The sequence below is a fragment of the Dromiciops gliroides genome, chromosome 2, assembly GCF_019393635.1.
Source record: "Dromiciops gliroides isolate mDroGli1 chromosome 2, mDroGli1.pri, whole genome shotgun sequence".
Taxonomy (NCBI): domain Eukaryota; kingdom Metazoa; phylum Chordata; class Mammalia; order Microbiotheria; family Microbiotheriidae; genus Dromiciops; species Dromiciops gliroides.
This window is the reverse complement of record NC_057862.1, coordinates 342941962-342955065: the sequence shown is the minus strand read 5'-3', so window position 1 is coordinate 342955065 and position 13104 is coordinate 342941962. Positions and strand designations below refer to the sequence as shown.

Sequence of the window (13104 nt, the reverse complement as noted above, 5' to 3'; positions counted from 1 at the left end):
GCTAAGATTAACTTTACTTCTTATCTCCCAATTTAACAAACTCTCCTTACAGATATTCATAAATACCCAAACAGGTTGAATTTAATATCTTTTTATACCAATCCACATAACCAAAATTAAAGGAGAACCTGCCAAAAGCCATTATAGTTATATAAAACCTTTTTGTGTACACAACAACTACAAAGACTAGCATATGGGAAGCAGCAAGATACAGAGATAGATGAAAAACAAAATAAAACAAAACAATGCAGATCCCAATTTTCCCAATGGTTCAATGGAGTTGGGATGGCATAAACATATATAGATAAGCTTTCTGAAGGCTTATGTTTCAATAAGGGAATTTCCTATCCAAGGTATTTTTTGGGAAGCATTCTCTCCTGTACTTCTTTTTATGGTAAAGGTCTAGAACAGGAGAAATAAGTTCTTACATAACAGGCTATGGGTGGAAATGAGGTAGAGCTAGAGTCATAAGAAGCAATTGTGGCATCTGGGGCACCCGTCAAAACAACTTTTTAAAAATTCATTTGAGAATTTAAATTCCTCATATGAAGACCTCATATCTCAGGACCTAAGGCCCACTGAGGAGAGACAGAATATTTTTTGTTTTTAGTGAGGCAATTGGGGTTAAGTGACTTGTCCAAGGTCACACAGCTAGTAAGTGTTAAGTGTCTGAGGCCGGATTTGAACTCAGGTCCTCCTGACTCCAGGGCCGGTGCTCTATCCACTGTGCCACCTAGCTGCCCGAGACAGAGTATTTTAAGATCATAGATCTAGAGTTCGAAGGTACCTGAAAGAAAATCTAATACCCTCATTTTATAGATGAGGAAACTGAGGCACAAAGAGATTTTTTTTTTTAGTAACTTGTCCAAGGTCACAAAGGTCAAGATAAAATCAAGATTTCACCCCAAGTTTTAGGACTTCAGATAGCAGTGTACTTTTCCTTTAACCATAATGCTTCTCAAGAGATAATGGGACATGATGCTATGCTGCCTCTCTTGAGTAGGCCATTTTATGAGGAAGGAATAGAGTGAGGCTGGATTCATCTAGAGAGAGGACACAGCAGGTCAGGGAAGAGGAAGCACTGACAACTGGTAGAATTCCATTTTAATTGATTATTCTTGTTAATCAAGTGCTAAGTTCGATTCTTTCTATCTAATAAAGTCTAAGTGCTGGCAGTACTGCTAAATTTTGGCCCACAGGGGCAAAGTTTTTGCCACCCAACTCCAGTTACAGCTTTAGATAGGACAGAAGACCAGAAGTTTAGCTATGGAAAAGGGTCTAGGAAGCTGAACTCTTAAGACAAGAAAGAGAAGGCACTCTGGCTATAAGCTGGTAGGCATGGTCCAGAGTCAACAAGAGTGGCAAGGCCGAGTAGATTTGAGCTCTCATTCCAGGGCAGGATACTTTGGTCTTCAACTCTTTGCTGTGCAGGAACAGTCCTGGGCTCTCAGCCAGAAAGAAGTAGAAAGCATACAGGTAAATCCTGTCCCTGATGAAGGCAGAAGAAGCAGAGATCCTAGGATAACCTCACAAGCTCTATCCTAACAAAAAGGGGCATCTCCATCTCTATAGAGCCCTCACCTTGAGTCTGAAAGGTTGTGATATTAGGCAACAGTCTACAATGCATCTGCAAAAGGAACTGCCAATCTGTACAGATAACATGGGTGCCAGTTGCCCACACATTCTGTTTTTTGAAAGGACAACAGCCTTGTCCTCTCCCCTTTATTCCCAACTTCATACAGCCCTTCAGAGCTGAATCCTGGAGCTGTTCCACAGCTGTGCATCCCTCCCTCTTTTATTCACCGTACAATCAGGCTCTTATTAAGAGCACTGCGCTTACAGTAATAAACGGTTATTTCTAGCTCCCTACACTGAAACCCCCATCGCTCGCATAACAGATGGTCTTCAAGGAGGAGTTTGGCGTGTGCAGATGTGTTTATCTCAACGTGCGTGTTTACTCACCAAGCTTGTACCACATATCGCGGATGGCAAAGCCAATCAACCGCCTCATATCCCCATATCTAGGAAAAGGGAAAACATCAACGTTATTGACAGTCTCTGGGAATTAAATAAAATATCATATTTAGTAAATCTGAAAGTCAACTTACTTATTCAGGATCTTATTGTACTTGGCATGAGAGAACTGCTCCAGCTGCAGGGAATCCTGGGTGATAAAAGCCACTGCCAGATGAAAATAGTTGTTCCACAGCTGTAAATTAAATAGTAGGAAACAGTCATGGTGTGGGACTGAAAATGGGAAGTCATATTAAACTCTGGGTAATGGTGAATAATTTATGAAGATGGCAGAAGATACCAGCACAGCCAGCATAATTGTGCATTATGCAATCTTCCAAGCAGCTCCTACCCGGAAATTAGCATTGAGGTTAAAGTGAAGGCAATGGAATGAGTTTTTTATATGCACTGACCTAGGTTCTTACTTGTAACAAGGCAAGAAGCTGAGTGAGGGGAATCACAGAATGAGAGAGGTAGAAGGAACTGCAGAGGCAATAGAAATCCAACCCATACCTGAATAAGAAACCCCACTACAGAATCCCTGGTGATAGATTTTTCAACGGCATGATATTTGTTGCAATAGGATTTGATTTATATTGGGCATTTTTATTCTGGAGAGACAGGCATTGCATTGATCCATCAAATGATCAACAAGTTAATGAAGCAATCAACTAAAAAACATGAAATGTTTACTATGTTCCAGGCACTGTGGGGAAGCAAAGAAAGGTAAAAGCAGTCCCTGCCCTCAGAGAGCTCACAGTCTAATGGGAGAGACAACATGCAAATAACCAGGTACACACAAGATATATACACGGTAGATTGGGCATAATCTCAGAGGGGAAGGTGCGATGGGAATGAGGAAAGCCTCCTGCAGAAACGAGGATTTGATCTGAGACTAGAAGGAAACAGGTACACTAAGAACGAGAGACTGTAACTCTGTGTAAATGCCAGGTACTGTGATAAGATACAAAGTGAAAAGTGAAACAACCCCTGCCCTCAGGAAGTTTACATTCTGTCAGAGTAGACAACATGAGAGATAGTGTGGTATACTAGAAAGAGCATTGTCTCCAGATTCAAAAGACTTGGGCTCATAATCCTGCCTCTAACAATACTACGTGACCTTGGGCAAATCACTTAACTTTGTAGTGACACAGTTTCCTTGTCTGTAAAGTGAGGAAAGGATTGGATTAGATGACCTCTGGGGTCCCTGTTAGCTCTAACTCATAATTCCATAATAATTCCTATAATTGCATGCATATAAAAGCATACATAAAATAGGTATGAAGCAATTTTATTTATTTATTTTGTTGTTGTTGTTGTTGTTGTTGAGGCAATTGGAGTTAAGTGACTTGCCCAGGGTCACACAGCTAGCAAGTGTTAAGTGTCTGAGGCCGGATTTGAACTCAAGTCCTCCTGAATCCAGGGCTGGTGCTCTATCCACTGTGCCACCTAGCTGCCCCAAAGCAATTTTATTGAATACATATACATATATCTGGAGGGAGAGGTTGAGATCAGAAAAAAGTTTCCTGAAGAAGGTGATATTTGAATTGAGCTTTGATGGAAACTGGAAATTCTGAGAGACAGAGGTGAGGATGGGATGCACACCGGACATGGGAGACAGCCTGAGAAAAAGCATAGGAGGGGCACTTCTAAAGGTCATTTAAGAATTCTAAACAACGGAGTTTGGCATAGATTGTTTTCTCCTTCCCTGGGAAGAGAATCCAGGCACCTGGCTGAACAGCCTTGGTGTAAATTATAAGAGTATATGTTTAAAGCTGGAAAAGGCTTTAGAGATCATTGAGCACAATGCTTTTATTTTGCATAAAAGGAAACTGAGGCATGGTGAAGTTAAATGACTTGTTCAGGATTTCCCATTTGGTAAGAAATCTGAGGCAGAATTTGACCTGACTCCAGGTACAGAGACCTACCTACTTTACCACATTGCTTCTTGGTTAGGGTGATTGAGAAGGCACTTCAGGCTTTATCATATGCATTTATATTATATTATATGCATATTATTTATATGCATATAAAAGACATTTGAAGAAAGAAAGCATCTGTATCCAGAGAAAGAAGTGATAAATAGATGTATAGAATATTACATACACTCATGTGCATATGTGTATATATATGTATGTGTATAGATACATACATATATATATATGCTTGTTTTATTCTAGAAATTAAAAATAAAAGACATTTTTAAAAAATAAGCTTTGGGGGGGCGGCTAGGTGGCACAGTGGATAAAGTGCCGGCTCTGGATTCAGGAGTACCTGAGTTCAAATCCAGCTTCAGACACTTAACACTTACTAGCTGTGTGACCCTGGGCAAGTCACTTAACCCCCATTGTCCTGCAAAAAAAAATAAATAAACAAGCTTTGTTGCCCCCGAATGTAGTTTACCCCCTTGAAAGCATATGTGATCTATACTACTGAGTAAAAAAATTTCCCCAGTTAAACCTGCTCTTTCTTTTGCTGCTTTATGTCCAAGATTCCTAGGCCAAGGACTCTGTTAGAATGAAAGAAGTGAAAACCTCAGAGCATATCTAGTCCAGGCCCCTTATAGAAGCCTCTGAACCTCTAACTCTTTCCAAACCCACTCAAAATACTGGGAGACAAGTGGATGGTGATCTGAACCTGCTGAGGGGCAGGCAATGCCAGGCCTGAACATGGAGTATATATAGTACTAGGTGCCCAGATGGTATTGAGTGATTCCATCTTTTAAATTTTCTTTTAATTTAAATTTTCTTTTTAATTATGCCTTTTTTCCACCACCCCCCCAAAACAAGAGAAAAACAGAATCCATCTTAGAGACACTGAAGATTGTAAAAAACCCTCAGTTTCCTTAGTAACCCCACAACCTACCAGGTCCTAATCCCAACACAGAGCTTTGTGTGGGAGCTCTGGTCTTTCTATTCAGATGCTTTTTTTTTCAGGTCACAGCAGGTCAGATTAATCTCTTGAAGCACCAGCTGAAAAGCAGGGTCTACATAGCTTTAAATTTAAAATGTGTTTCCTTGGCCTTAAATTTAAAATGTGTTCCCACTGTTTGACTAAGCTGAGGAATCACACACCCTCACACTGAAATTCAGGAGATGAAAAACAAGCCACTGGAAGAAGAAAATCACATACATACATACTCCATGAAAAGAATTACTGTTGTCTTTTTTTTACATGAGAAAATTCAGATTTCAAGGTGGCCACACAGGAGAAGCAGAGCACAATGGGTAAAATACTAATCCTGAAAATAAATCCAGGCCAGCCCAGTGAGGGGCCTGTTCTATTACTATCCTATTAAAAATCCTGTTATAACCATGGGCTTCAGTCAAGCTGGTGTTTTTCCTATAGGGAATCACTTTTATTTCCAAGTTTCCTCCTTGATATTCCTCTTGACCTTCACCTTCAAGGGTGGGAAGAACATGCCCATCTAAATAAATTTTCATTGATACCTTTTAGCTTTACATCACTCATATTTCCCACTGGATCTCTTCCCTTCCCCCACCATCCCAGAGAGTCATCCCTTATGATGAAGAATAAAAAAGGGAAGGTAAAAAAGTTCAGCAAAACTAACAAATATATTGATAAAGTCTGGTGTTACATGCATTGTTCCATGCCCATAGTCTCCCATCTCTGCAAAGAAGTAGTGGCAGGGCCCTTCTCACATTTCTTCTCTGAGGCCAAGCCTGAAGTAGAACAGTTGAAACTCACAGGATTAGTCATTCAATGTCACAGAAAAACTGCATGGAAAAGGTGACTCTGGATAAGAGGGAGAAATGATTCCCATCGGGCCTGTAGAAGGTTCACAGCAGATGAGTGATGGTTGTGGTCCTTCCTGGATCTGAACAATGCTTTGTACCCATCACTGCTCTACTCAAAACTCTCACCATTCCCTTAGGAATTTCCTCTCAACTCAGAGGATCAAAGAATCCCAGATCTAGAACTGGACAGGCCCTTAGAGGCCAACTAAATCAAACTCCTCATTTTATAGATGAAGAAAATGAGGCCCAGAGAGATTAAGTAATTTTCTCAAGGTCACAGAGGGAATAAGCAACACCCAAGAGATTTGAACCTGGATCTTTTGACTCTAGAGACACTATTCTTTCCACTGTACCACTAGCATTCAAGGCTCTCTCCATTTTATTTCCCACTCTTCAAAAACAAGTCTTTCATTCCGGTCAAACTGGTCTCCTAATTGTCTCAAATGTATGCCACAAGCCAATCCACGTTCAATTTTATCTCTACAACCTTGCTCAAGCTGTTTCCCTTTTTCTCTTCTTGATATGCCTGAGAACTATCCTTCTTTTGAGATTCAGCTCAGGTGCCATCTCCTCCAGGAAGTCTTCCACAATTTCCCAAGTCACTTGGGATCTATCTCTGATCTAATTATTAATGAAAATTGACTGACATTGGACTTTGATTAGGAAATAACATGGCCATAGTTGAGAACTAGAATCATGATGAATCTCTCCATTGAAGCAAACTCCTAAAGCCATCCAATATCTTACAAGTGCCCTGGTCTCTCTCTGTTCCATCACTTGCTGAAAAGGCAGATTGCATCAATGTTCTTCCACATCTTCTTCTATGTGAAACTTATTGAACAGATCATGAAACACATCTCCCACCTCTCAGCATAGAGATGGGGTGATGGAAACAAAGTGGCACGTACAGCATCAGACACAATCACTACATTAGTTGGTTTTGCTTTACTGTTTTTATTATCACGAAGAAGGATTTAATGCTGAAGATGTGGTACGTACTGTATTCAGAAATCACTGTGATATGAAAACAAAGTACATGAATAAAACTTATTGTAAAAATAACTACAATTCATCTCATTATACTTCAGAGCACCAGGCATGATCTTTCTCCACTTACTGAAGTGGTTTTGCTGTATTGGACTAGTATTTCATCCTCCTGTATGTCACCAATTATAATCTTTATTAATTAGGACTGAGACTGGTCACTTCTGTTTCTTAGGACTACATCTGAGCCCTGTTCATCTTAGAGTGACTATGATGTTAGCAAATAAAAATGGTCCTGTTGTCCTTCCAGGTTAAATATGCTGAGGAAGGTAGGAAGGTAGGAGCGAAGGAAGAAAATAAAGTGCTAAGGATACAAACAAAAGACAGTCCTGGTGCTCATGGAGCTCACTTTCTAATGAATCCTAGAATTCATCAAACATTCTCAGGTTAGTGACCCTCTTTAGAGTCCATCAGAGCCTCCTGAGTGGAGCAACTCACCCCAGAACTAATCAGTGCTTCATGAGTACAGGTTATGAGCTCAGCGTCACTTGGCACTGAATCACTTCCTGCTTCTGAGGCTGAATGGAGCACCTAGCATGGTACTAGGCACACACGAGATACTTACAAAGTACTTTGCTGAACTGAACATTCCTTCTTACTCTTCCCTAAACCATTCAGGATAAAGGTCTACAGTAGACTCGAACAGCACAAGATCTTGTGCCTATAAATCACTGAGGTCATCAGATAATGGGGGAGTGTCTCTGAGAACTCTAGATCTTCTCCCTCACCTTTCATCTAACCACAGAGCTAAAAGGCAATGATGGGGTCATCACATCCAACCTGCTCATTATATAGAGGAGGAAACAGGTCCAAAAGTGACTCATTTAAGGTTCTGTACCAAGTTTTGGTGGCAAAGTTGTGACTAGAATGGACACAGTCCTTCTGCCACACAGCCTCCCTGTGACCGGATTTGGAAAGAGAAAAGCCCAGTGGATGGTTTCCAAGTCTGGCTGTGGAATTAGGTGACCTTCCAGCTCAAAGGTCAGTGACTTAGCCTCTGAGTTACTCAGCAAGGATGTCTAGCCTGGCACTGTGTGTTCCCTTGTCTACACTGGGAGTGCTAGAGTATTTCGCATACAGAACGGTGGCATGCCTTGGCCATGAAGCTGAGGGAGGCAGTGGGATGGTGGGTCTCTGGATGAGGACTGAGCCAGGAAAGCTGAGCTTGGAGAGTTAAAATTCAAGCTTGCACTAATCATCCCCCACCCCCACCCCCATTGGATAGAAGCTGCCAAAACTGCACTGCATCAGGATGGATGCTGGGCCTGCTGATAATAAATGTATAATTAATGAAACACTAAAAGGAGAGTGGGGGCACCACAGCCATGGTGCAGAGAGCAAATCCATCCTCGCAAAAGGCAAGGAAACAGGGGAACAAAGACAAAACCCAAAAGTAACCCATGGGTCGTAGACCTTCAGTCATTTTCTTCTGAAGCTCTGTTAGAAGAGAAAATGACTGCATTGCTCTTTTTTTTGTTGTTGTTTTGTTTTGGGTTTGTTTTATCGGGGGCGGGGCAATGGGGGTTAAGTGACTTGCCCTGGGTCACACAGCTAGTATGTGCCAAGTGTCTGAAGCAGATTTGAACTCAGGTCCTTCCTGACTCCAGGGCCGGTGCTCTATCCACTGTGCCACCTAGCTGCCCCCCATTGCTCTTTTTATGTTGGCCACTACTTTATTTTGCTAGCCATGGAATTGTGACACATTCTGATACTGTCACAGTGCCTCTCTCCCCGGTAAGGACCAGAAAGCTGTCTTCCTCCTATCATGTATCTTTGGGAATAACTACTGGGGGAAGCTAGGTGGCACAGTGGATACAGCACCAGTCCTGAGGGGCAGCTAGGTGGCGCAGTAGATAAAGCACTGGCCCTGGAGTCAGGAGTACCTGAGTTCAAATCTGAACTCAGACACTTGACACTTAACTAGCTGTGTGACCCTGCGCAAGTCACTTAACCCTCATTGCCCCACAAAAAAAAAAGAGTGTACACTGCGAATAACTACTAAGGTCCCCATTCTATCACAATGAGACACCTACAACTAATAATAATTGCAAGCACTTTAATGTTTGCAAAGCGCTTTACATATACCATCTGTAATGATTGGAATGACGCCACCTGCTGGAGACTTACTGTAGAAGAGTTCCGCCCATGAAGCGAAGGTCTTTGAGGGCAAGACCAGGAGTCTTTTCTTTGGTGTCAGGAAGTGACACGGGCTAGTGGGAGGAGGAAGGAAGAGACTGGCGCTCGGTCTGGCTCTTTCCTCTGGACTCTGGTGGAGAAGGGAGCTAGAAATGTGCTCTCCCTTTAATAGATAGGAATCTAGGCCTTTCTCTCTCTCTTTACCAAATTCTTATTCTCCTTAATAAATGCTTAAAAGTCTAACTCTTGCTAAAGCTTATAATTTATTGGCGACCACTCATTAGATATTTTAGACAGACTAGCTAGAATTTTAGCCCTTAACACATCTCATTTGATCTTCACAATAACCCCGTGATAGGGGCTGAGAGTGGTTAAGAGACTTGACTTGTCCAGAGTTGCATGACTAGTATGTGTGAGGCAGGATTCAAACTCTGGTCTTCTTGACACCAAGTCTAGCATTTTTGCCACTATTTAGTTCAAACTGTTTTTTGACCAAACTCCATAATTCTTTGAGTCTCCCTGGCCCTTTCAGCTTGAAATGTCCATTTTAGAGAAAGTGGCTGAGGCTTGAAATCAAACACTCTCTCAGATGGGCCCCTTACACCAAGCTAAAGAAAGAAGGCTCAGGAAAGTCAGGTCCTGGGTTATGATTGCCAGGGCCCACAGATCAGGAAGAATATATCGATCAGATTATAAACTCTGGGGCTACCAAACCAACCAACCAAACAACCCTCTGGTCTGCAATTCTCCACTGCTCTTACAAACAGCAATGAAACTGCAACCTTCCTCAAATACACTCCATAACAGAATGATGTGGTGCCTGCAGGCATCTGGAGGAGGATGAAACACTCCTCCACTTGCCTGATTCGAACAGCCCAAGTGGCATTTTATTTCCTCTCAAAAATATAAAAAATGTCATGAAGAACAAAGTAGCCCAGCCTTAGGGGGAAATGAATGGGGAGTATTTTGCTTCTCATCCCTAGTAGAAGAACTCAAGGGTACGCCATCTCCCTCCATTCCCTACCTGGGGTTGAGATGTAGGATGATGAACCTAATAAAAATATACCTTCCTACCTAGTAACAGCATGCCTTATATTGATAGAGAATCTTTAACATCTTAAAGTATATTCACATCTTTTACTCCTATTTGACATACGGAGAAGCTGGAGTTTCTAGTATTATCGAGTCTTGGGCAAGTAACTTGAAGTCTTAGCCACACAAGTAATGAGAGAAAGGCAAATCTGGGAGGTGATTAGTTTGTTAAGGAGGAGGTATTTAAGCATTTCTCTCTGTCTGTCTGTCTGTCTGTCTCTCTCTTTCTCTTTCTCACACACACACACACACACACACACCTCTTGGACATCACTAATGTGGGGGATTTGTTTTGTTTGACTATACATATTTATAATAGCTTTTGTTTTTCTTGTCTTCCCAGTGTAGGAGGGAGGGGGAGGTGGAATGGAAAGAATTCAGAGATGAAAATAAAGTAAAATTGATTTAAAAAAAAAAGATGGTGTTGGAGAATGAGATTTGTTTTCTGAATCATAGGTTCAGATATAAGAATGATGGAATCTTCGTCGGGGATGGAGTATATCTAACAACGTCTATCAAGCTATCAACATATATTTATTAAATAGATACAAAGTCAGGCACCATGCTAGTTACTTGGAATACAAATTTAATTAAATAAATAATCCCTATTCCCAAAGAGTAGAGCTTACATTCTAATAAGGGAAATAACAAGGGCACATATAAAGGGAAAAATACAAATAAATACAACGTCATCTGAGAAGGAGAGCAGAAACAATTGAGGGGGAAGCTTCATGTAGAAAGCTATGTTTGAGTTACCTCTTGAAGGAAAAGAGATGCAATGAGACAGTGAAAAGCATGGGGGACAGTCAATGCACAGGCATGGAGATGGGAAGTGGACAGTCATGTGAGGAACAGAGAGAAGGCCAGTTTGGCTGGACTGAGGAAGGCAGGAAAAGGACTAATATCCAGTGAGGCTAGAAAGATAAACTGGAGCCAGATTGTGAAATGTTTTAACTGCAAAAGAGTATGCATTGAAGTCTAGAAGCAATGGGAAGCCACTGGAGTATACTGAGTAGGGAAAGGACAAGGCTAGATCTGTGCTGAGGAAAATTGACTTGGCAGTAGAGTGGATAATGGCCTGAAGTGGAGAGAGTCTTGAAGCAGAAAGACAAATTAGGAGGCCAATGGAATAGTTTAGGTGAGAAGTGATGAGGGCCTGAACTAAAGTGGTCGCTTCGGAGTAGGTGGTGAGATTTTTTAAAAGTATGTATCGTAGAAGCAGAAATGACAAGATTTGTTAACTGAGTAGTTGTGTGGGGCGAGAGAGAATGACTAGGTAAGGAAAACACCAAGGTTACAAACCTGGGGCGCCTGAGAGGATGGTTGTGCCTTCTATAGAAATAGGGAAGTCTAGAAGATGGGTGGGTTTGAAATGAAAGATAATGAGTTCTGTTTTAGAAATTTTGAGTTTGAATTATTTTCAGGGTATCCTGTTTGACATGTACAATAGGCATGCCAGACTGAAACTCAGGGAAGAGACTGGGGATGGATATATGGCTCTGGGAGATATCTGCATAGAGGTGATATTTAAACAGATGAGAGCTGATGAGGTTGATGGAGGAGGATAAAAGGGTTAACAGATAACTTATCAATAGTAGTTATCAATAGTACCTAAAAGGGGTTAACAGACAAACCTAAGACCTGAGCTCTAATTTAGATATGAGCTCCAAGAGGGGCTATAACTTACAGACCCCAGTTCTAAAAGGGATTAGTGGATAATTTAAGATTTGGGCCCTCATCAAAGTCAGGACCTAGGTTTTTGTTAACTGGTACCTGGAGGTCTGGCTCATATTAATTACCCCCATTAATCAACACCCACAACAAAAACATAAAGAGGCAGGTCAAAGAGACCTTAAATACAACAAAAACATAAAGAGACAGGTTATAGAAATCCTAATTGATAAATTTTAATACCCAGAAACTAGGCCTGAGAATGAAAAACACAGGGATACTCTGACCTTGGCAAGTTGAGGTAACATGCATAGAAAAGGCCAAATTTGTCCCCAGTTCACCTTATGATTATGTAAACCCCCAAAACATACCTCCACGAAAAAAAGGTACCCGGCTTTGGGGTTGGCTTAAGCCCCCGGGAACTCCAAATTAGGATAGGCCCTCCCCTGTACCTCCCTAAAATGGAGATTATTATACTGAGACTAATAATCAATTTATCCATACTATAAATACAACTGTCTTCTCTTTCCTTATTTGAGAGACACCTCCAAGGTGTTCTCCCTGTGGTTACTCACAGTATTGCAATAAAACTTGGGAGTTGGCCTTTGTTTGGGTTTTTTGTGTTTGTATATCATCATGTTTTTTTTTCCCCTGTATCTTTCCCTTTACCTCTCAGAGAGCCATCCCATATCACAAGTAGTATTTTTTTGGGGGGGGGCAGGGCAATGAGGATTAAGTGACCCTGGGCAAGTCACAACCCTCATTGCCCTGCAAAAAAAAAAAAAAAAGACTGAGGGTGAGCGAGAGAGACTAGGGGGTGATGTCAAGGGGGATTTTGAGATGAAGACAGTGAGAAAGGGGAACTCCTTTTGAATAGCTTCAATTTTCTCAGTAATGTAAGTGGCAAGGTCCTCATTGGAGAGGGGCAGTGCGAGGGGAAGAGGAAAGCAGGGCAGACTTGAAGCAAAAAAAGGTTTAAAAAAACTGTGAATAGGGAGATAGGGACCCTATTAGAGAAGAATTTTTAAAATTGCCTTGTTTCAGTGAGGACCCAGTTGAAGTTGGATAACATGAATTTATAATATACCCAGTTAGCAGGGTTATATGACTTCCTTAAACTCCACTCAGCAGCACATGAGTAGAAGAGTTGGATAGTATAAGTAATCTAGGGCTAAGGCTTGGCAAAACATGAGGGAGGATAGGACAAGGAGGCAATGGCTTGAGAGAAGAGGACAGTATAGATTTGAATAGGGGAAAGACAGAAGAGGGAAGGAGGTGAAGTGAGCAGTATTAAGGAGCAGAGGGCTTAGAGGTCTGAACAAGGGTGAAGACTGGGTTGAGGTGGCGTGAGGCATGGGAAGCACTAGAAGAATAGGAGATTATAGTCAAA

At 41.5% G+C, this 13104-nt stretch overlaps 1 protein-coding gene across 1 annotated transcript in view; it reads right to left on the bottom strand.

Annotated features, from left to right (window-relative positions):
• DOCK2 (dedicator of cytokinesis 2) overlaps positions 1-13104 on the bottom strand; it is a 500741-nt gene that overhangs the window by 71636 nt on the left and 416001 nt on the right. Inside the window, exons 31-32 of the mRNA XM_043986513.1 lie at positions 2109-2209; positions 1963-2021 (exon numbers count right to left, since the gene is read on the bottom strand). Of these exons, the coding sequence (XP_043842448.1) occupies positions 1963-2021; positions 2109-2209 (160 nt within the window). The remainder of the gene's footprint in view (positions 1-1962; positions 2022-2108; positions 2210-13104) is intronic.